The sequence below is a fragment of the Gobio gobio genome, assembly GCF_949357685.1.
Source record: "Gobio gobio genome assembly, chromosome: 19".
In the NCBI taxonomy this organism is placed as follows: Eukaryota; Metazoa; Chordata; class Actinopteri; order Cypriniformes; family Gobionidae; genus Gobio; species Gobio gobio.
In genome coordinates this window covers 34374295-34399713 of record NC_137112.1, presented here as the reverse complement: position 1 = coordinate 34399713, position 25419 = coordinate 34374295, and the positions used below count along the sequence as shown (strand labels likewise).

Below are 25419 nucleotides of genomic sequence, written 5' to 3'. Positions count from 1 at the left end.
TTGTTTTTATTTACAGTTTAGTTTGTTATAATTCAGTTTAATTATTTGATAGGTGTGTAGAATCTTGGAAAATGGATGCTACTATTTACTTGTGACAAAAGGAATAAGATTATGGGCAATTTATGTAATTATTGTTTTAAAGCAGAAAAGCTCTGTATTTTATTTATTTCTTGTGGGACTTAATAAAATGTTTTAACTCTATGATTTTGCTTATCTTTATGGTTCTCCAAATTGAAACATAATGTGTGCTGATTTGTAGTGCCCCCTAGTGGCTGGGAATCGTACAAACAACATTGAATTACTGTCAATGGTGACACATTTGATTGCACTTTTCCAGCCATAACTTTTAACAGCTGTTTGACACACTGGATAATTATTTAGGCCTTTCAATATGATGCTTCTCATTTGTCTTTGTGATTGGATGATAATGAATTGTGGTTTCATTATTACTTTGAAACAACAACTTTCTTTATTTTACTTTTAAATGATAAGTCTATGTTCATTAAGATTGCATTTAGCAATTATATCTCAAATATGTGACCCTGGACCACAAAACCAGTCACAAGTCGCACGGGTATATTTGTGGCAATAGCCAACAATACATTTTATGGGTCAAAATTATCGAATTTCCTTTTATGCCAAAAATCATTATGATATTAAGTAAAGATCGTGTTCCATGAAGATATTTTGTAAATTTCATACTGTAAATATATCAAAAATGTATTATTAGTAATATGCTACTAAGGACTTCATTTGGACAACTTTCAAGGCTATTTTATCAATATTTAGACTTTTTTTGCACCCTCAGATTCCAGATCTTTAAATGGTTGTATCTCGGCCAAATATTGTCCTCTCCTAACAAACTATACATCAATGTTACGTTTATTTATTCAGCTTTCATATGATGTATAAATCTCTATTTCCAAAAAATTACCCATATGACTGGTTTTGTGGTCCAGGATCATGTATAATAATAATAATAATAATAATAATAATAAAAAGTAATTTATTCCTGTGATGGAAAAGCTGAATTTTCAGCATCATTACTCCAGTCTTCAGTGGCACATGATCCTTCATAAATCATTCTAGGATTCAATTGACCAATGAGAAAAACAATCCAAATCACAGTATAAAAATGTTTAAAGCCACCGCTAAGTGTTCAATTAGTCTGAAACATAGTAGTAAAAAAATTTTTTTGTTGTTGTAAGAAATTAATACTTTTATTAAGCAAGGACACAGTAAGGCATTTATAATGTTACCAATAAAAACCCCAATTTTTTTTAATGTTTATTTTGAATTTTTTTCTATTAATCAAACAATCCTTAAAAACGATGGTTTCTGCAAAAAAATATTAAGCAGCGCAAGCGCTCAGTGTTTTCAACGTTTACAATAATAAGAAATGTTTTTTGAGCACCAAAGCAGCATAGTAGTAGCCTACCCTATAGCTAGCCTAATAATAATGACATTGTAATAATAGTTTCTTTAAACTCTCTGTTTGGTAAATAAGCAGCTATAATCAGGCGTTGTAAATTACACTGTAAATTATTTTCACGATTTATTATCACAACATTTTTTTTTCTTTTGTCAAATCAACAATAATTATGTGGTTCAGATAACATATGTTGAGTTTCTGTTGATTAAACCAATCTCCATTGTATTAGCAAACATTCCCACCCCCCCAATTCACTTAATTTTAAGGCAACCAGGTTAGCCTACTTTAAAAAAATGTACAGTGTACATTAGTTTCACACAACTCAATTCATATATTTTCATATTCAAATGTAAATTAACCTCTCCTCCTGGTATTTGTGTAATGTTTATGACCTTTAAAGTTTGTTAATAAAATGTACTATAACCCTTGTAAGTAAACTCCACCCCTCCTCCATCCGCTGCAATGGTTCTTCTATGTGTAGTTTGTGTTCCCGCTTTTGCAGCTGCTAGGGCAGCGGGGGGAGGGAGGACTTCTCATGGAACAGCCAGCCCGGGGAGTCAGTCACATTCTTGGCCGGGATTCAATGACTGAACCAGACACAAACAAACACTGAGAGAGAGGGAGAGAGAGAGAAAGAGGGAGTGAGAGAGAGACTCGCACACTCTCATAGTAAAGCGGAGGCAACTGCACCGACGAGCTTTACACTAGACACACATTTTGCGCGTGAGAGTGTATTATAGTCGGATTGAGAATTACATTTCGATCAAAACTTTAGACGTTGGGGAGGATTTTCTCGGAACTCTGGTTCTTTCTGGTACGAATTAAGATTTGAACATGAAACAGTTGAATGGATTACAAGGCGGTGTTTTGCACTTTCCGAACTGACATGGACTATTGCGACTCTTTCCGTTCACATTCATTGAATCTGTTGTGATTAGACTACCCAGGTTTAAACATGGAGGGTCCTTCCAGCTTTCAACCGCATCCTGGACTTCAGCAAACTCTCAAGCAGTTTCACTTGAGTTCCATGAGCTCTCTCGGCGGTCCGGCAGCCTTCTCGGCTCGGTGGCAGCAGGACATGCTGTTCAAGAAGGACGGAAAGAGCTCCGAGGTGATAGTGAATCTCCCGGCGCAGACACCGCCGGTCATGCCGGGGCCCCTATTCATCCCCTCCGACCGCTCTACAGAGAGGTGCGAGACTGTCCTGGAGCGGGAGACCATTTCGTGCTTCGTGGTGGGCGGCGAGAAGCGCCTCTGCCTGCCGCAGATCCTCAACAGCGTCCTGCGAGACTTTTCCCTCCAGCAGATCAACTCTGTGTGCGACGACCTCCACATATACTGCTCCAGGTGCACGGCGGACCAGCTGGAGATCCTCAAAGTTATGGGCGTCCTGCCCTTCTCGGCCCCCTCTTGCGGTCTCATCACCCAGACGGACGCAGAGCGCCTTTGCAATGCCCTCATCTACGGCGGCACTTTTCCTCCGCACGCCGACAAAGAGTTGTCGTGCTCCATCGAGCTGGAGCGGACGGAGAAGAGCTTCAAAGTTTATCACGAATGCTTTGGGAAGTGCAAGGGCCTGTTCGTGCCAGAGCTCTACACGAGCCCCAGCGCGGCGTGCATACAGTGCTTGGACTGCAGGCTCATGTTCCCGACCCATAAGTTCGTAGTGCACAGTCATAAAAGGCTGGAGAACAGAACCTGTCACTGGGGCTTCGACTCGTCCAACTGGAGGGCTTATATTCTTTTGGATCAAGACTATAGTGACAAAGAGGAGAGCACCACACTGCAGCAGCTCCTCAATGAGTTAAAGGGAAAATTTGACCTGGGGAACAAGCACAAGGCATCTTACAAGGTGAGCTCAACATGGATAGCATAGAAATTATTTCGTTATAAAATCAAAGTCTGAATCTGCACTGTAGTGCTCAAAATTTATGGATATTTTACCCCCAAATATTTATGATTAATATGATCAATGGTGTGTAAGCATTATGTGCGTTTTACTCTCATACGCTTGTATTGATATTTCTCGTTGTCTCAACGCTATTTGATCATACAACACCTAGCCTACTACACCTGGTTACACCTCATTGTTTATTGTGTCAAAGTATAGTTCAAACATATATTCCTTCAATTTCACCACACAAAACAAACACACTGTGGATGGTGCGAAACCATACTTCATGTTTCATCCCCTATATTTATTGTAGTCTGTCTTTTTTTCTTTTACTATACATAGTTTTGTCCTTTGTGTTTGAATCCCAACCTGTCCATGTTGGCATTTAGTTCACTTGGATTTTGGTTTGATGCGCAAACTTCATCTTCCACCCTTTAAAACCTAATTATGCTGCATTTAGCATCAATCTTTCCCTACTTTTTGAGGTCATAACAGACAGAGAATCACTGCATGTTTTTAATATTATCCTGTCCACTTCTATAATGCTATCTTTGAATGTATTGAAACGAAGATGTGCAGCCGGCCAGTGTCCTGCCCCCGACCAACCCCCCCGAGTGCATTTGTCTTGTTCTTCTGGATGCAATCGGGGGCATCTGCATATGATAAATGGAGCCTCAATTATGTATTTTATGTCAGAGTCAGAGATAGATGGGGAGGCTTGGGGAAGCCAGTAATGGGCTCCGAGGTGAAGGAGGAGGGTAAGAGTGTTGTGTAGGACATTGTTTTGTGTTTGTGTGTGTTTTGGGTGGGGGTGGGGGGCAGGTTGGGTTGAGGTCACTCCAAAAAGCAGTTGGTGTAGGGTCAGCACTGCCCTTGGGTCTCCCACTGTCTGATCAGGCTCCACTCCAGGGTCAGAGACACGGCAAGTGGACAAAAGCACGGGAGTCTCGGGTTGGCTGCTCTCTCCACGCAGCAGCTGTTGAGTGTGATCGTGCTAATGGGTCTACACACATATATGTATGTGTTACCATGGTGTCACTTCAGCAGGCTTGGGATGCATGGTGTGGGGAAATGTGAGAGACATGGCACATTTCAGAAATGCAGCGTCATGTATATTTAACGATCACTTCTCTATGGGAAAAGTGTTGACTGATATTTGTCACATGGAAGCTGAAGGGCTAGTTTACAGTTTGCCGTGCCCTGCATCTGGTTAGGCTAAAGAATATCTGGCTTTTCGGTGCAACTATTGTTAGATGTAACCATGTGTGCATGTCCTATATTACTTTAAATCGCACAATAAGCATATTTTACCATAACGAAATGGGCTGTCCTAACAGTAGTACAGTAGCTGAATGTATCCAGAAGGGTGGATATTGTCTGAAGTGTCCCAGTTAGTAAGCTGGCTGGGTCCGTGGGGAGCCGAGCACCGGTGGACCTGTATATCACTGGACAAAAACAAGAAACAACAGCTTGCCACTTTACGCCTAACCTCAGCTCAATCGAGACATGTTTTATTTCTTCATTTTTTCCCTTTATTTTTGTAATTAAACCTTTAACTCTTAAAATCTTTCGCTGAGAATATTTGCTTCATGCTGTCTCTTGCAGTGATTGCTTTTTCTTTTTCCTGTTTTTTTTTGAGAATTACTGTTTCCAAATATTACTTTGATGAGAGACTGGTCGCCATGGTTATAAGGTTTCTCCTCAGTATTTTTATGTAAAGTTCACAGCAGTACAGAGTACAAAGAGTTTGCTTTATTTTTATTATCTGAGGGAAATCAGAGTGGAATATCTCAGAGCTGAATTCATTTAAAACGGCACCCAGACTTTGTCTGGACTGGCTGTGATAATGGGGTATATCACTGGGAGAGGGAGGTGAGTTCTCATTAAGAATCTGTCGCCCCTGTCCGCCAGGGCCTTGACGTGCCGTCAAAGGGCTGTGACATGTGACCTCTGTCCAAAGCTAGTCAACCAACAACCCCCACGCCCTCTCCTTTCAGACAGTTCGGCCAATCGTGTGGCCCTTGGCTCTCCAACTGGACATATGGTTGTTTGATAAAATACATTGCAAATAAATAGGTAGCAAAACATCACACCAAATTGCCAATTGCATTGGTGTTGTACCCCCCTCCCCCATTTTATGGATTTATGTAAAACTTGTGACTTCATCAATTTACCCAGTGTTATCCTCTTTCATTTTATAATATTTAAATATTATATATTTGTATTATTACTGCTGGGCAATCGATTAATTGCATCCAAAACAAAAGTTTGTGTTTACATAATATATGTGTGTGTACTGTGTATATATATATATATATATATATATATATATATATATATATATATATATATATATATATATATATATATATATATATATATATATAAATATTTTATATATAAATATAACATTTTTCTTAAATATATACATGCATGTGTGTGTGTGTTTATGTATACATAATTATGCACAGTACACACATATATTATGTAAACACAAACTTTTATTTTGGATGCCATTAATCACAATTTAATCGATGGCCCTGCATAATTTATTATATTATTATTTTGCTTATTTAAAGAGTTGTGATACTGTTTTTCCATTTATATCCAAGACTGAATTTGAGGTGCTTTTTTTCCAGTTTGCCAAATGTTATTTAATTATTATTTTTTATTTAATTTATAAAAACATTTTATTATAACTTATTTAAATTATGTATTATTATATTAATATATTTATTACTTATTCTAAGCTTTTTAATGATTAGGGTTAGGAATTGTGAGACTAAATTGGTGTTTTGCTCCAGTTTTAACAATCTTGAACAAATTAATACAGCCCATAATGGTTGTGTTGTTTTATTTTGAGTTTCAACTTTCCCTTAAACCACAAATTTCAAGTGCATGTGCATTGTCCTGCCAGAAATGAAGTAAGACTCCAGTGAGAATAGTATTGTGTAATAAATTGGACGCAGAGGGGCCGCAGAGTTTTTTAATGGGGGGACATCAAACTCTCCTTTGTTCTGCTCTCTCACTTTATCAAATTACTGATGACTCCCAACCTGAGACCAAACCAATCAACTGAGTGTCCGACCCATGGTGGCCATGGCCATAATAAATGCGCACGCCTGGGGGATGGAGGTCACCATATGCGTGCGAGTTTGCATTTATAATGCCTGGATCAGCTGTGGGGAAAAGATTAAAATGAGCACACGGCCTACTCATTTCCATTCCCATCTGTCTGCTGACCTCGTCGCCGTTGCGGCCCGCACTGCATCCCTCCAGCCTCACTGCCCCTTGCTCGGCCTCCAGACTGCCAAAAATTTCATCCGCTTGCCCAGCCCCCCCCTCCACCCAAACACTGTGAGTGCTACTTATTCACCCAGCGCAGTCAGGCCACTCGTCCGTAGTCTGTACCACATTATGGCGGCCGGCAAACAACCCCTGCTGCTCGGAATCAGATGCTCAAACAACACTGGCTGCCTGAGGTTTGACTTAGCTGAGTCAAAATCTACTTTCGGACGCCTATTCTCTGAACGGCTGAATTTTAAAAGGGTCGCTTGATGGCTTAACAGTCCCCAAGAGATGCTGTCTCATCCCCTCCCTGGAGGGATGGAGGTGAGGGGGTGGTCAGGGGCTCTCAGAGGTTGTGCCCTCTATTCTCTGCCGTGTGACCTCTTGTTTAAAGGGCATCAGCTGGAGCTCTCCACTGGCTGATGCTGGGGTGAAGACCTGCCGCCTCTTTTGTTCCCGACATCTTTGTTACTCAAGCCTTCACCTCTCATTGTGTCTCTGGCTTCATTTTGGTGCCCGTTGCACGACTGATGCCTCCGTGATAATGAGTCTGTTGGCTTTTGTCTGTGTCTGCTGCCAACATGAAATGCATCCACTGCGGTGTACTGTTACTTTGGTACCACAATAATATTGATCATTAATCGGGATGCAGTTAGCAGCAAATGTCACGAAATCAGGCATCTGTTTTGTGAGCAAGTCTGTATGATGTCTGATGACGGCATTGGTCGAGGTTTAGAGTTGCGCAGGCTGGCACTGCCACCAGTCTGTGGGAACAGATGGCAGAAGGATGGTGGTGTTGTTTTATGATCAGTTTCTCAGATCAGGCCCCTTAGTCGATAGCGATCATCAGCTTCATGATTAATATGGCAACCCATCTGCTCTGGAGTCCTGGAATACACAGCTGCCACCGTGCAAGAAACCCAGTGCCTTAACTGAGCCCCTTGCAAGTCCTCTAATCTGTAACGGCCCTGCAAAGTCCACTCGGACGAAGTTTCATTCCGATGGAAATGGATTAAATGTAGCTTTAATGTATGGTTCTATCTCTCATCCCATCCTCATTAGGTGCACGCCCCTGTACAGCTTTGCATTCCCTCCCTGATCCATCCTCATGGGCTGGAGGATGCGTTTTTATTTAATCTGCTTGGAGTTTCAATTATTTCTTGGCCAGCCAGAACAAATTAGGAATATTAAAAAAGTCTATTCCTGATCTGAATGCAGTCGACTTACAGATACGCACCAGTTTAACTTCAGCCAAAAGAAATGGTGAGGAATCCAAACAACTCATAGCTTATTCTCGCATTGTGTCTTGTCTACATTGATTCTTTTAAACTTGAATACGCCAAACTAAACCGCTGCTGGAAGAATGTGGCGTTCTGGGGCATACTTGAGTGCCTTTACTGCCTCGCAGCTGCCGACTTGTGTTAGTGCTGCTCGGAGAAGGGTGAGGACTGTGCGGTAAAGATGTTTCCTCAGGGTCTGTCTGTGGGATGATGCGGCTTCGGGCTGCGTGCGTGTGCCATATGACAAACTGGCATGTTGCTCTCGCCTACAAGCCTCCCACTGACCGCCCTCAAATCTACCATGTGGATAAGCTCATGAATCTCAAATGAAGTCGATTTCTAAATGTTCAAATAGCATTGTTAAGTACACGTGTGTACCACTGTTGCTTGATCACATTCTTCCCACATCATGGATTGACGCTGGCCAGCTACTCTGTCCACCGGTGATGAGGAAGAATCCATTTTTAAGCATAATAAAAAAGTTCAATAATTTTATACTATTAATAATAGCAAGTCACGTCGGAGCTGTGGTCTGGTAAGTGAACATGATTTGTGCTGTGCTGTGCTATGCGTATGTGGGTGAAGTGAGTTCAGATTCATCCGTTTCCCAAACTTGCTCCCCGCTCATCGTTTCCTGTCCAATCTCTGCTTTCCTCTAAGGCCTTAAAGGGAAAGCTCACCTAAAAATTCTGTCATTAATTACTTACCCTTATGTCGTTCCAAACCCAATTAACTTTCGTTTTATCTTCAGAACACAAATGAAGATCTTTTTGATGAAATCTGAGAGCTTTCAGTCCCTCCATTGACAGTCTACACAACTATCTCTTGGATGCTTCAAAAAGTTCATAAAGAGATCTTTACAAACTTTTTCTTCTGTAGAAGAAAATATCCTGATGTTTTGTGATTATTTTGAATATCATCCCTGACCAGAAAAGCTCCACAAAAGTAACTTTGAAACTAGCTCATGCATTATATTTCAAGTCTTCTGAAGTCATTCAAATCCTTTGTGTGAAGAACAGAAAGAAATGTGAGTCGCAGTTCACTAAAAGTCCCGATATCCGCCCTTGACCCCCATGGCGTGTTCATGAGAGAAATAGTGGTCCAAGTTTTTCGTGAAACAAATAGTTATTTCATGAATTAGACTGACCTGGTTCTCAAACTTAAGTGTGGTCTGATTTGTTCTCCATGCTGATTTGTCACATGAATTCAGAGGACTTAAAATCGCATAAATCGAATGGACTATTTTCATGAGGCTTTTATTGTGCTCATCTTTTCACCTTGCATTGTAGTTGCATATTATTCCGATTTTTCCTGAAGCGAGAAAGTCCTATGGGTTTGCAACATGAGGGTGAGTAAATAATGAATTTTCACTTTAGGTGAACGGTTCCTTTTAAATATAAAAAGTGTCCGTTTAATTAAATCTTAAGCAAACAGGGTTTTCTAAACCACACATTGAAAGTCGATTCTTTTCTAGGCTAAGGGGAAAGGCTTGTTTTTTAACGTGAGCTGCCTGGGCCTTTTACGAAAAGAGGGATTTTGTGTTTTTAAGCAGCCTGTGGCCTCTCGTTCACTCCTCAGAGGCACGCAGACGGCTCTCGCTCCACGCCCAAGCAGCATTATTCAGAAAACTTCTGTGATTGGAGAGTCAGTGTAGTTGCTAAGCAAAGCTGCTCTTCCTGTGCTAAATAAGAACTTGATGCTTCCTGGCTGGTGGGCTGAGGGGAGCGTGCCAGCTCTCTCATGCTCGCTCACTCACTGCTCACTCTGCCTGTCTTTCTCTTTCTCACACACACATACACTTTCTCTCTTTAACACATACACAAACAAGTCTCTGCAACACTTGTATCCAGGGCTTCTCATGGTGATTGTGTTACTAAGGAATACAAGGCTCTGTCCTAGCCTTGCAAAAAAAGCAGGAGAAATGATGATGTCAGGATGACCTGATCCATAACCTCCATTTCCCTATGCCTCTCAGGTTCGGATAAGTGTGAGTGTGTGTGTGTGTGTGTGTCTCGCTCTCTGTCTCTCTCTCTGTCTCTGTCTCTCTCTCTGTCTCTCTCTCTCTCTCTCTCTCTCTCTCTCGCTCTCTCTCTCTCTCTCTCTCTCTCTCTCTCTCTCTCTCTCTCCTGCTCTCTGGGTGGTGCAAGGATGGAGGTTTTCCTGCATTTACCCTCCCTATGTTTTGAGGCTTTGGGTTATGAGGCACATTCAGATTTTTCCAGAAAGGCTGATTCACTCCTCCTGCCCTCAGACAGCTGGCAAGGCCTCCATTTTCCACTCGCTGCGATGGTCCACCACAACATGGTGTTTCAGAAATGCTTCTGGAACGCTCGGCAAGATGGCGTTCTCAAAAGCGAAAAGTTCTGTGAACGGAGAGGTTCCTCTGCTTTCATATATAATATCAGATTGCTTGTCTGTACTGCATCTTTCTAAGGCTAATGCTGTCAAATATCATGTTTAGTCAGTAAAAAAAAATTATTTTCCACGCTTCAGCAAATTGACTGCATAATATATGCAGTGGAACTGCAATTACTTATAGGGATAGTTCACCCAAAAATAATAGATTCTTATAATTTTCTCACCCTCATGTGGTCTTCATTTTTCATGGAGTGACAGTGATCGTTTCTGAAGCTTAAAACTTTCTGAGCACATTCAATGTGTAATGGCCCCTTTACATCAATACAATCCACACCAACGGACAATAATGTTCTTTTTATTATCTTTAGTTATGACCAACGTCTGCCAATTTTAAAGAAGTCAGGTGGATTCTGATTGGCTGCCTGATTCTGTCAATGTTTTTATCGTGACTAGGAAAAATCATTCTGAAAGTGATTGCAATGATGTAATTTTGTCATTAACGTTATAGCTGTGGTGTGGACTTCACTATTCTCATAGAATTAGAAGATTAAAATGTTATAGTTCTGGTTAGCCTTAGCTCCACCAGTGAATTGACCGTGAGAACCAAATCAGTCAGATTGCAGTTGCAACAACATGAGGGTTCAGTAAATGATTACAGAATTTTCATTTTTTATGTGAGCTATTTTGTATTTTTAACAAAGGCTTGCATGCTTACAACTAGGGCTGGACCAGAATAATTGAATATTTGTTCAGTGGGGTGGTATTTGATTTTCAATTTTGGGATTCGAATATTCTTTTTTTTATTCTTGCAAACCCCTCTCGTGATGAAAGAAATCAGACTCCTGCTGCGTTTATGCAGCCACTCTCGTTCGGCTCACGCTGCACGTTAGGGCTGTGCAATTAATCGAATTTCGATTTCGATTTCGATTTTGCCTCCCAACGATCACCAAAATAGTACAATCGAGAAAAAACGATTATTTTGCCTTGCGTTCTGAATGAAACGCGCACGCGCTCATCCGCCCCTCCCGAAGCCACAAATCTCTCAGGTCGTGAGTCTCGTGTGCATATCATCCGCTGGAATTTAAAAACTCGGCGCAGAGTAAAGATGGCAGAAGGAGGGCAGTTACAGCAGCGTTTGGTGAGCAAAAAAGGCAAAACCAACTCCGTTGTCTGGGAACAGTTTGGCTTCGAGGAATCAGACGACGAGCAGAAACATGCTACGTGCAAGATTTTCTACATGGTAGTGGCTGCAACGCAAGGGAACATCACGAATTTGTTTAACCACTTGAAAATTAAACAGAGTGACCTATGACAATCTAATAAAGAAACAAAAACTGACGAGAGCAGGGGTGCCGTGTAAACGTCCTTTTTTCCCCTTATATTTTTCAAATAATTCTCTCTTTGTAAACTTTGTTCAATGCATGCGAGTGCTGCTGTATGTTTGAATATGACCAGTCGTTTCACCGTCATCACCCGGGTTTAGTGCCAGAAGACGCGAATGAGAAGCCGCGCGCGCTGTGAGGAAATGTGTCTCTGTGCGCTCATCCGAGAGCGCGCACACATCTCTCAGCGCGCAAATATTGAGTTCTCTTTCAAGTCTTGCTCTTGAACGGACAAACTCACACAAAACGTATGTCAACATGTCCATCTTGATGAGTATCCTAGCAGACATAGTCTGTATATGCCTTAAGTGAACTTTATACAGTCGAAAAAGACGACGCATATCCGATCCGGATTGAATAGCTTTTGTAAGTTTAATAGGATTCATCTTTAATTTATGCACTCAAATATGCAATGTTATTTTACATTTGAGACATTTCTGTACCTCAAAACTAATGTTAGACGTACCTGAAAAGCATATCTAGCCGAACCATATTGTTGATCTTATTTATTTGTGATTATCATTTTTACGTGAATACTTTTATACTTTGATTTGAATATGTTATATTATTTATTTTAATAGTTCAAAAAGTACAACAAATGTTACAATTTCAATTGAATTGTTGAAAGGTGTATTTTTAATAAATACAACACATTCCCAAAGTCATGTGAAATAATCGTGTTACATAATCGTGATTTCAATATTGACCAAAATAATCGTGATTATGATTTTTTCCATAATCGAGCAGCCCTACTGCACGTTCAGTTTTTAATTGTAATTATTCGGTTCTCTAACTGAACTAAATGATTTTTACTACTATAAAATATCAAATTGACGGTGGTGGCGGTGCCGCAGTGGGCAAGTGATGTAACCGGTGTTATGCCTGAATACCGGTAATACCTACTAATTAATCTATTAATCTGAAATATATTTTTTGTATCACTAGTGCAGTGTCCTTTCTCTGAGCATATAAGCCCTGTCCGCTTGAGGCGCGCCACTTCTCGAGATTCCTGCCTTTATTAGAGAGAAGAATATGTTCAGCCCCCTCCGTCCGAAGCATTGATTATTCGGTGTTGATTACTACCAAAGCTTCGAAGCTCAAAAAATGGTATTTGGACCAGCCCTACTTACAACATGGCATAGCTGCGAATATGGTTTTATTGTTACTCTACACCTTCCTGTAAGCCGATAAATAAAAAGGATACAGAATAGAGAAGGAAACTTGGTCTTTTGTGTTCTTCCAGTGGCACCAACAAGCAGACCTCTTGTAAGCCATCTCCCCCAGTGGCTTGAGTGTGTGCCAGATTTCTGCTTGGCACTGGAGATCAGGTATTAAATGCTAGCGAAGCACAATGAAATGTGGTGTGCTGTTAAACACGTACTAAATTTCTGCTATTGGAGCCTTTAGCAATGCGAAGCCGAGGCCTGGAGCAAGAGCCCATATCAAACGCATTCAACACGGCTGCCTCCTCGCTCTGTACAGCACAGAGAGGTTTTGTGGGACTATTTATCCAGTACTAAAACTGCTGCCACTTTCTTTTTTCGCAGATGACACCCCCTCACTGGCTACTCTAATTCCAAGCATCTGTTCCATCGCTTCTCTCCCTTTCTCTATTCTCTCCATTTCTCTTAGGAAGGAGCTTTATTCAAACAGCCTGATGTGTTGTTACAGACATGTCACCCTCAATTACTCAGTTGTGCTCTGCCTTGGCTTCCTTCTCTCTCCTTTTAATCCGTCCATTTTCACTGTCTGTCTGTCTGTCTCTCTCTCTCTGTGTGTGTCTCTGCAGTGAGTGGGGCAGGCACAGGGGAAGGACAGTCTGCTCGGCATACTCTAGATATTAAAAATGTAGAAATTTTAGTCCTGATGCCAATACTGTGTCTATCTATCTTTCCACTATCCAATTGAACCCTTAGCTTAATCTATCTATCTATCTATCTATCTATCTATCTATCTATCTATCTATCTATCTATCTATCTATCTATCTATCTATCTATCTATCTATCTATCTATCTATCTATCTATCTATCTATCTATCTATCTATCTATCTATCTATCTATCTATCTTGTTCTGTCTGTCCTACTGTTTAAAGATTTGGGGTCAGTTTTAAGAAATTACTTTTATTCAGCATGAATTAATTTAATTAAATAATTGGCATTAAAGACATTTAAAAGATTTCAAATAAATGCTGTTCTCTTGAACTTTATATACACAAAAGAATCCTGAAAAATAGTTTCCATAAATATTCCAAAAAATATTAAGCAGCACAACTGTTTTCAACACTGATAATAAAAAATGTTTTAGCACATTAGAAAGATTTCTGAAGGATCATGTGACACAGAAGACGGGAGTAATGGCTGCTGAAAGTTTGAATGGTTAAACAAATAAATAAATCTATGCTATATTAAATTAAATTTTGTTTATTTACAATATGTCTTCTATTTACTTCTATATATCTAAATCTCTGCAGTGAAGAGACACTGGTAGAGTTTTCTGGCTGGGGTGTCTTTCCTCCCTCTCTCTCTGGCTTGTAGGGCAATGTGATAGCGTGCCTGTACCCAGTGTCTGCTTTTATTTATAGTGCGCCAGTGACCACCACAGACATGGGCAGCCTAAGCCCGGGCAGGCCAGAGGAGAGCAGCCTAAAATAGAGAGCTTCTGATCCCATAATGACCCAGCTATTATCAGGCCTATGTCTTAAAATGGGGACCAGCTATCGTGGTCAGGGAAGACGGAAAGCTAGCTGCTAGCTTACACGTCTCTTAGAAAAATCCAAGCTGCTTTGCGGCTTATGATTATAAACAGGGTAATCACTGCTCCTTTATGCAGCAACAGCTTAATTGGCTTCACCATATAGCGGTCTTGGTTTGCTCGTCTGCGGCTGTCTACTGGTCATCAGCTCACCTGATCGACGGCACGACAGGGGCCTTTGATTGTTCAGAACTTTTTTTTAAGGAGGAGGCAGCACTGAGGAGTGCATGCAAACGGGTGAAGGTTGAGTGTGAATGAAGTGAGGAATGTGAGATTGCGGTGTGACTGGACTGACGCACAGAGCTTTGATGTGCGGTAGACGTGAAGGCAGCTTGTAAAAGATTCGCTCAGTATGCATATGGGAGGTGATAGATTCATGACCAGTTGCCATGTGAGGTGTCCAGGAGCCTTTGTTTCTGTACACTTTTTAATTTTTATTGAAGTCGATGCTCGTAATCTATATAATATAGTAATTTGATTGTATAATTGAATAAGATGCAGCATGATCTAATATAGTACAAGAAAATGTAAATAAAACATTGGACGTTTTTAGCCATTTATTTTTTGCCCGTCTACGAACCCTCACTGGCAAAAACAAGTTTAGCTCTGCCTGGAGTCTTATGTAATTGCAAACCGCAGGACATACATATAAAAACCTTGAATGGCATGATAGGAAAGGAATGTCTGGGTCAAACCCTGCAAGTGCGAGTTACAACTGCAGTAAAATGGCCAACAAGGCATTTCTGCTAAACAGTCACTTGACAAATCTGCGGCTACGCGTGCTGTTCAATTCGCACATTTTAGCTGGTCTTAACTGTACGGGCCACTGATAGACTTAGTCTTTCCAAAAGGATTAGTCACCCTATCATCAAGCCTTCTCCCTAATTTATCTCCTTTTGTTGTGGTGCAGGCTGCATTAAATGGGATCAGGGGCCTTGGCCAGAGACAGTGGGAGGAAGTGGCCCTTTGTGTGCCTGGCAGGTGCACAGGGGTATGGAATGACACTGGCATTTGCTTGTAGGGGGGTTGGGGGGCTGAACCTGTTGGTCTTCTACCAAGCTTCCATGGCGTTCCTCTTTTTCTGCGCTCATTCTTCCTGGCTGTCGCTTTCTCTTTCTTTCCTTAACCATCCCCTCCACTGGATAAGTGCTCCTGAGATATCCCAGAAACCCCAGCAACTCCACTTGAACCCTTAATCAAAGGACTCCTCTGGGGTTGGCAGTAAATTCTTCAGGCAAATGTTTTTTGCACTCTCTCTGTCTCTCTTCCTCGCACTCTCTCTTTCTTCTGCACTCCCTTTTGGCTGCCTCCTCTCCGTTTTCTCCGCTCACATCTGGTGAGCAGTCCTTGTCTGCTTTTACTGTGCTGAGGTCATTTTCATCCTATGAGGAAAGTGAAACCTTATGAGGGGAACTGCCAGGGACATGCACAGCTAGGAGGGGTTGTTACAGGCCACTTTAGTGGGGCTCAATTTTTTATGCTGTTTTACCAATGTCTGTTAACAAGGCCGTTCTTGGCTGTTCAGAAATGTAAGTTGTCTTCGCCCAAAATCTCTGTCCGAAAATCACACGTGCCACAGAAAAAATAAAAACATATGGAATGCTGATGAAATGTTTTCAGATTATGAAGTAGGTTTTCCCCTCCCCACTGTCATTTAAAAAAAAAAAAATCTAAATAAACGCTTAAAGATATTAAAACACTGTAAAAAAAAAAATTCAAAGCAAAGATTATATAAATAGTATTTCAGTCTCTCTACTTAAAAAAAATTATGTCTAATTCAATGTGTTACTTGGCGTTTCTTTATAATTAATTGTGAAATTCACAAGCAATTTTTAAGTGAAAATTGTTTTACTGTTAATAAGGCCGTTCTTGGCTATTCAGAAATATAAGTTGGCTTCATCCAAAAAATCTTTGTCCGAAAATCACGCATGTGCCGCAGAAAAAAATAGCTCTAGACACATGTGGAATGCTAATGAAATGTTTCATGAAAGAAACTCACGAAGCTGGATTTCGACGTTTTTTTTTTTTAAACCAGTTTTTCAAGGTCATTTATAATACTGTATTTTCATTGAAATTCCTGACAAGCCTTGGCTGCGTTTTGCTTGCAGAAGGCCTCACTGCAAAAACCTGAGACAGCTGTGGCCGCTGAAGTGTTCTGCATTCAGCAAGGAAACCAAGTGCTGCATATGCAGAAAGTGGGAGACATTTCCTGGAATGCAAACAACCTCCCTGTCTGATTTTTACTGAAAACAGGCCAAAGAGGTGTCTTTTGGAAGGATCGCGTCTTTATTTAGATTCAGAGATTCAGACTGGTCTTTATGTATGATTTCCGCTCTTCTTAGCACCACTGATCCAGTGTCTGTAATCTCTCTCTCTCGCTCTCTCCCTTCTTCCTCTCCTCCTTTTATTGCTCTCTCTCCTTCTCTTCCACCAGAGAATATGAAGAAAATGTGCTGAAGCTGCATTTGTCCCTGCTGGCTGACAGAAAAAGCAAATTTAGGACTCCCCTCCCCTCCCTTCTTTCAATTAAAGCTTCTCATGAATATGGAGTTTTCTGTTCGTGGTGGAGAGAGAAGCCAAATGAGAGCTAGCCTGTAAAAATATAAAAGTGACTTAAGCTCAAACAGTTGAAGAATGTTGAAAGAAGATTAGGGATCAGGCTGAGGGCACATGGTGTTGGTAATCATATTTATGCATATTAAAGCCCAAGGGGATTTTCAAGAATGCATGGATAATGAGTCTCTTTGGTTGCCTTTAGTCAGATGTTGCTGATTAAACTGGTCAAATGCTTGTATCAAACGCTGTTTGATCAAAAAGAATTTGGCCCTTCTGTTGTCGTGCTTGGAAATATTCATTTCTTATCCCATTTATTTTGTTTTTTAAACATCTGATTTGACTTGGAGATAGACAGGAGGTCACCTCAGGGTGGTTTGGCCAATACACATTACTTCAAAACAGACCCAACTGATGCCATTTGATGTCGTTGAGACGGTGTGAAAAGGAGTGGCCCGGTCCTCTCTGTTTTACAGCCTCCATGTCAGCTTAATGAGGAGAGTATTAACCTCTATCACTTCAATTGCTCACAGTCCCAGCACCCCTAATGGCCTAGGAAGCCCCGGCCGGGGTTGTAGGGAGGTCAGGTTGAATTACAGGACATAAACAACAACACAAGCAATTTCAGCTGAGGTAAGAGGGTGGGGCTGATGGCAGTTGTTGTTTTTCGGGGGGAGGATTGGGGGCAGCTAATCTCTTGACTTGATAACTAGCAGAGAAAACGATTGATTGATTGATTGATTTTTTTTTATTGATGGTGATCTTGCACTTGTAAACTCCCATTGACCTGGATTTGTACAGTGAAAATAGATTTGAAGAAACTATATTATGGATGGATAGCCTATTGGAAATGGATATAGATACTGAAAATAGATATGGATGGAAAGACATTCAGATATTCAATTGAATATATATTGAGAAAGACCTTCTCTTCAGAGAAGGATTAAAGACCAGATCTTCAAAAAGATATTGGCAGATGCAGACGGATATTCAGATCAGAAAGATATTCTGATAAATAGCTGGATAGAGAGTGAATGTCAGTTCACCGGGGTCAACTGGTTTTACTGGAGTTGGAGACAAGTCCAGAGACAAGGGGTCCAGGGGCACACAGACTCCCCCCACCATCTGGCAGCCATAAAAGTGTTGAAAGTTGGAGTTTTAGGGGGTTTTTTTATAGCCTTGCAGGGTGAGACATGGCAAGACACTCTGGATGCCCCCGAGCTCCTCAGCTTCCTTCACAGCCCTCTATTCGGGTCAGAAGTTCATTGCCTTTCTCCCCTTTAAAATACCTTGGAGCTTTAGATGGTGGGAAGTGGGTTTTATGCAGGCATCTTTTGCATGTGTCTAGCCTTCGAAGAGGATTTTACAAGGCAGGACAGCAGACGTGATTCACACAGATGGCGAGAAGTTGGACCTTGGTGAGTCAACGAATGAGTTTTGTGTCGAAATGCGTCATCATGTGCCTCATCAATCCACTCTGAAACTTCAAACAGCCCCACTGACACGGCACAGAATAATAATGAGACTAGTAATAAAAAAATCTCAATTCATAATAACTTTTTGTATTGTGTTTCTACAATCAATTTGAAAGGTCAGGAAACAAAACCATTGTGGAATTTGTTCACTCTGTCTTATATTCTACTGTCCTACAATCTTATCTTGCGTGTTTTGCTCATTGGGCTTTTCAGGTCTTATCAAGTCTAGATTCCTTTAGTAATTATATCCTCCACAGAGGCTAAACCAACTTTAACACCTTCTGCGGCTCGAGTAACAATGCCCTCTCATAAATATCAGTTAACAGAGAGAGAGACTAAATCAAACTGAGAGGGCGTAAAAACAAATTTGATCTTGTATTTTTTTTTCATTAAGAAATTCAGTCGGAAACACAATGACCTTCTTCCAACTTCTTGGCCTTGTTTTTGTTTCCTGTCTGAATTTCCATCTAGTGTATCTCTGCGTGGTTGAGTTTCCAGTCTCTTTATGGCCCCCACTCATTTCAGCATCCTCTTTCGGAGGATGAAAAATGCTGACAGTGGAAGAGTAAAAACTGTGTTTGGCAGGCACGCCCTTGAAGGTTTCTGTGTCACTCAAGCCCATTGAATTTTTAATTATTTCCTGGCTGTGGTATTCTGCTCTACTTCACTAGGGCGCCTGGCTCCATGCTGTCTCACAGCTCAGATGGTAGACACTGTGTTAGACATTTGCGGTTAAATCTGCTCAAATCCTTGAACGCATACTGCAGGCAGGTGAGACCTTGGTTCAGAGAGTCTTTTCGAAAAGGATAGTTAACACGACAAAGAGAATTATGTAATTTACTTGTTCCTGTATGAATTTCTTTCTTCTGCAGAAGACAAAGTCATATTTTTGAAGACATTTTCAATTGCTGTTGTCCATACAATAAAAGGCAGTCAATGCAACATTGGAACCCAGTCACTCTCATTGTATCAAGAAAGAGACTTTCTTTAAAAAATATATATATATTGTGTTCCACAGAAAAAGAACAGTCATACAGGTTTGGAATGATATGAGGTTGAGTCAATTATTTATTATTGTGGGGAACTTTACTGTATGTTTTCGTGATACCTGAAGCATGTTAGTGCACATGCAAAACTAAATTGCCTGTATTTACAGCGCCAGCGGTCTGCTGGAGACAGACGGCACTTCCCACTTCACTACAAATCCCGCACGCAGCTTTTGTCTCTCAGACTGATGCATTTAGCATTCAGATCCATCATTATTCCCTGCCCGGCAGACAGCAGTAATGTAATCTCTGTTGATTTACAGGCAGAAGTATACATCCCAACTCCCAACAGCTGGATCTGCTCTGTACCAGCGCTGTCTGATCATGCCTATTGGATTTGCCCCTTATAATTATAATAATAATGACTTCAAATGCATTTGACGCCAGGACCTCTGATTGCACTTGACAAGAGCTTCTCCAGGCTGGCGAGTTGCACATCAAAGAAGCGTTCGGAGGGTGTGCAGTTGGAGCATTTGGCCCGAGATTTATTGAGAGGCTCTTAACATATTTCAGGCCGCCTCTCCCTCACTTTTCCGTGTCATGTCGAGGTCTCCCGAGTTCCAAGAGAGGAAAAGAGTAATAAGAAAGAGAGCAAGAGCGGGAGATTTTGAATAAACGGCTGGAAATAATGATCTCTGTTCTGAGTTAGTGGTTACATCAACAGCAGTGATTCAGGGAGGAAAAATGCGGTTTATGTCTCTTTAAGTCTCTGGGCTGTCTGCAAAATGCATTAGTCCTGTGGAGCAGACACAGGCCAGGGCAGAGGGAGGAGCCCAGGGCTGCGGAGGGGGGGAGGGCTGGAGGATGGAACAGCCGCAGTCTGGGCCTCTAGCCTCCTGGCTAGACTGCTGAAAGTTATTATTGAGTTCCTGAGCAGAGCCTCCCCTCCCTGCCATACTAGTGTCTGTTCACCCTGTGCTCTCGTTCTCTCAGACTCGCTGGGTGGGTATACGCACGTTTACTGGCTGCCGGTTCACCATGGCCTTATACAGTAAAGCAGCGCACAATTAACTGGAGTATTCTGAAATTAAGAATGGACTTAATGCTAACACTTTGCAATAAAGTTCAATTAGCTGAAGTTCATTTGGGATCATGCACTGACAATGTTATTGCTAAACATGAATTAACCATAAACAATATATTTATAATTGTTTATACAACTTAATGTAAAAAATGTACGTGCATATTGCATACATTAATTAACGTTAACCTGGATTAATAAATGCTTTATGTTAACTTATGTTAACAAATTGAAACGTATAGTGTAAAGTGTTACCAAATGTATTTAAAGGTGATCCTTATAATAATTATTACAATTACATATTAAGAAAATATTATTAAAAACGATATACTAGTTCAAATGTAATAATGCTAATTAATTGTGATTTTAACTTTTTTAAACGGTTGTTTATTTTTATTTTATTTATTTATTTTATTTCACCTTTATTTAACCGGGAGAAAACCTCACTCACTGAGATTAATAATGTCCTGGCCAAGATAAGCAGCTCAGATTTGCATATACATGAACATTGTTTGTTCATGATTTTAAAAATGAAAGCTTAAGATTGTGTCAATTATAACACTACAAAAAGCAGTAACACTCTAAAATAAGATCTCATTACTTAATATTAGTTAATGCATTAATTAGCATTTAAAGAACAGTGAGCAAAACGTTTGTTACAGTATCTATTATTCTTTGTTAATAATTGTTAGTTCATGTTATATCAGGTTCATTAAATAATATTAACAGATACAACTTTTGATTTTAATAATGTATTAGTAAATATTGTAATTAGTAAATAATCAACATTAACTAAGATTAACACTTTACAATAAGGTTGTATTAGTTAACATTAGTTAATGCATTAGTTAACAGGAACTAACCGTGAACAACACCTCTGTTAAGCATTAGTTGATCCTTGTTAACGGTAGTTCATAAAAATCCAGCTGTTCCTGGTTTGGTCATGTTTAGTTCACAGTGCATTTACTAATGTTAGCAAGATTTTAATAATGCATTGGTAAATGTTGAAATTAACATTAACAAAGATAAATAAATGCTTTATAAGTGCAGTTCATTATTAATTCATGTTAACTAATGAACCTTATTTTAAAGTGTTACGGAGTTTTTCATTATTATTTGATGTTAGTTAAAGTAGTTAACTAATGTTAAAAAATGGAAACTTATTGTAAAGTGTTACGCAAAACGCTTATTTTTAATTTATTGCTTACAATACAGAAAAACATTGCTACCATACCAGTTATCTACCAGTATTAGAGATTTTTTATTTGTATTTATTGTTATAATTTGAAATCGGATATTCAATTGTGCATGCTCATTCCCGTATTTTTACATTTGCATTACTTTGCCATCATTAACGCTCACTTAAAGTAACACTAATAATTTAATAACACTGTTAAATGTAATATTTAGCAGATCTCAGAATGAATATGCGTTTGTCATACTGTACATTATAATTTTGAGAACTAAATTCAATTTCACTGATTTTAGTGTTTCTTAATTTAATCAATATAATTTCTATTGTATAGATTTGTAATGTTGGATTTTTAATATCTGTACATGCATCATACACGTTGTAGCATATGGTCTTATAAGGTATAGAATATGCGAGGACACTGACAGACAAATGTCCCTCAGCTGTTAGTGGACAGGCCACATGGGTCAGTGTGGATTGGTGCTGGGAAAGCTGGGAGATTACATGCTAACCTCAGGCCATCCTTTGAGGCAGGGCTCAAAACAGGAGCACCGGGCCCTAATCCCTCGGACCAAAACAGACTGAACAAATTAACGCACAGAACATTGTCCTCGAAACACAGGAGACATTTATATAACGCACTGGCCTGTATCTTCGTTCTCTCTCGTGTGTTAGACCTGAGCTGGCGCTGACTCACTGGTAAGCCACTCTAACCGTCAGCCATTTTGGCACAAGTTCAGAAACACCAGATTATCTGTAAACCAGCAACATCTCTGTTAAAATGAAGCTACTTCACAGGATTTATGCAAGCAGAGCGCTAGCAAAAGTACATGTTTAATGGATGTCAGGTGTGGGGGTCCATTTAGCAAGTATCCAGAAGATTGCCTGACTAATGTTAGCTGCGAAAGCAGGGCTGGGAGAGGGTCTGGACTACGAACACCTTGGAGTGGAGATGGAGAATTCAGTATTTTGTTGTGTTCTGATGGTTGACTCAGAGCTGAGCTAAAGATGTTATGCGGTTGCTATAGAGAAAAACATTGGCCCTTTCAGAATCAGAGGAGCGATGTAAAATGAAAATGGTCCAGGAAAAATAAGTTTCCAGGAATTTTCAGGGTTACAAAGCACATCAAGGGAGCAGAATAATGTAATGCCTCCTGACAAAAAAACTCAATTTAGGTTGTTTTAGATTCTGGTCTCCAGTTTAGGATGCTGATGTCCCCACCAGGTAAACAATCTCCAAGCTTATGCAATCAAAAACTGGTGTTTTCCACAGGGATGCTTCCCATTCACTGTCTGAGAGGTTTGTTAAGTTAAAGGGATGGTTCACCCAAATATTAAATATTATTTACTCACATTCATGTCGTTCCAAACCGTTATGACTTGTAAAAGAATGTAAAAGAAGATATTTTGAGAAATGTTATCACTGGTCACCAAAATGGTTTTGTTACAAATATTCTTCAAATGTCTTCTTTTTGTGTTCCTCATAAGAAAGTCATACAGGTTTGGAATGACATAACGGTATGACTTTATGGAGGAAATATCCCTCTAAACCTTTATGTTTTGTGTAAGACTTTATGAATGTAATCTCTGTCTTTTGATAGAGATAAAACCAACTATAACCAGACAAGTATCCCAGCTTTTATTTGAAGGATGCAGTTTTTTTCCACCATTAGGTTTCATGTCCTGAGAGAGTGTGTGCCCTTCTTTACTGCTTTATGGAAGAATGAGCCTCTCTGTTTCCCTATTAATCTCTTTATGTAATCACCTGCTTTATTAAGCTGTGCTAAATGCGTTCCATGTGGATGTAGGTACTACTTCATGGAAAAATGGAAAGGGGATTTTTTCAAAATACTGGGTTTCCATGTAGAGATGTGACAGCTCTTCAAATGTTGCTGTAATAATAGCCAATTCTAACCATGTTTGTCTTGTACTTTGGAAAAACGCTCAATTACGGAGTTTTGGGCACTCAGCGGTTAGTCAAGTCACCTTTATTTCTATAGCGCTTTTCACAGCACAGATTGCTTCAAAGCAGCTTTACAGGGATGAGAGGAATTGGATTTTGTTTTAGATGAAAAGCTAAAGTAAGTTTTTGATTGATTAATTTCTGTTGTAAAAACTGATTTAAAAAAACGTATGTAAAAAAAAATGTATTGCAAAATATTTTAATTATTATTATAGTGTGAATCAAAAAAAGCGCATTTTAAAAAAATATCTCTTAAATGTCTTAATGTGTGTTTTGGTCATAATTTAGACTTTTGTTTTAAATCTAATTTCAGCTTTTTATCTCATAATTATGACTTTTAATTTTGAATTGTATACCTAATTTCAACTGTTCATCTCACAATGACTTGGCATGTCGTATTTTCAATTTTTTTATCTCACTACTATGACTTTTAAAATAATATTTTTGACTTTTTATCTAATAATGAGGACATTTAAAATCATATTTTCAACATTTTATCTCTTAATTATGACTTTATTATAATTTAAATGAGCTGATCAGTATAGTTGAATATTTAGTGTCCCCAACTGAGCGAGCCAAAGCTTTTTTTTCGCCCCTAAAATTTTTTTGTTCTTCCTTCTACCACGCAATCCTGTTGTTTCTAATGCTTCCTGTCATTCTATGACATCCATTAGCACTTCCACCTCCATTTTGCTGCACTTGTATTTGTTTTGACAAATGCTGGGGGGACATTGGGCTTTCAAAGTGACTGTAAAAAGCAGAACAAACTAAAATAATCCATTCCCAGCCTTGGCCGTATCAAACCTTAATTATAGGGCCCGCTCCCCTCTCTGCCTCGCTCGCAAATGCACAGAAAGAGCGTTTCACAGAAACTGGCATGTTTTCCATTACTGTAGGTCTACTTGCGGTGATTAGCCATAGTCTTAAATGGACACGCTGCGAAAGGTCAAGTGATGGTCTCCTTCCTGGATGGTTGCACACTATTGTGCTAGCTCTTGGAGTTGCACGGAAGATGTCTGCGCCATCTTTACAACACCTCTGTGTTGTCGATCGCCAGCGTTTAGATGGCGTCAGGGGTTGAGAATGCCTAAAGGTGGTTTGAAGCAGTACATTTTCGATGGATTTATAGCTTCACTTGAGCCAATTACCACCATGCTGCCCCTCCCCTAACCCAGGGCAGACATAGTGAAGGTGCTGTGACATCATTGAGACCCTAAGCACTGACCGTAACTTCACCCTGCCATTTCACAGCGGGAGCTTTTACAACTTCAGCAGCCGCTCCGTACCCTGAAACCTTCTGACCTCCCCTTGGCATTCACTCCCTTATCATCCTCCCAAATAAACCCACCAGCGCACCTTATTTGGTGCAGGAGTCACAGTTATTGCCGTCAGTCCTCCGTACACAACAAAGTATGAGCTTTCACGTGTTCTTCCAGCAGCATTCTGAAGTGCCTGGGTGTGTGAGGTTTGGTGTTGCTGTGGAAGGGAGTGATTGTGTATTCAGTGTCTGACAAAATGCACATCCTGTGTGTCCTGTCCTATTTAACTGTCATGACTGATTGATCGCTGACTGGAGTGTTACTTACAAGTGATTGCAAGCATTGGTTGCATTGTATGCGGTGAAAATTTCTCCGAAATTAGGAATGGAAAAGTCTGTTTAGAGTCCTTGTCTTTTTTTGTGGGACGTTTTGCTTCATTAGACAGAGACAGTAGATCATCACAGGAAATTGGAGGAGATGTGGGAACATGGAACAGAATGTGTTGCAGGCTGGACTCAAACTT

The 25419-nt window shown here is 40.1% G+C and overlaps 1 protein-coding gene across 2 annotated transcripts in view; it reads left to right on the top strand.

Annotated features, from left to right (window-relative positions):
- The first annotated feature begins 1995 nt into the window (after positions 1-1995).
- skib (v-ski avian sarcoma viral oncogene homolog b) overlaps positions 1996-25419 on the top strand; it is a 36363-nt gene continuing 12939 nt past the window's right edge. Inside the window, exon 1 of one of the 2 annotated variants that reach the window (XM_079844911.1) lies at positions 1996-3284. In XM_079844911.1, coding sequence (XP_079701037.1) covers positions 2388-3284 — 897 coding nt within the window. In that variant the 5' untranslated portion in view covers positions 1996-2387. The remainder of the gene's footprint in view (positions 3285-25419) is intronic. The other variant, XM_079844912.1, reaches the window with a different exon arrangement.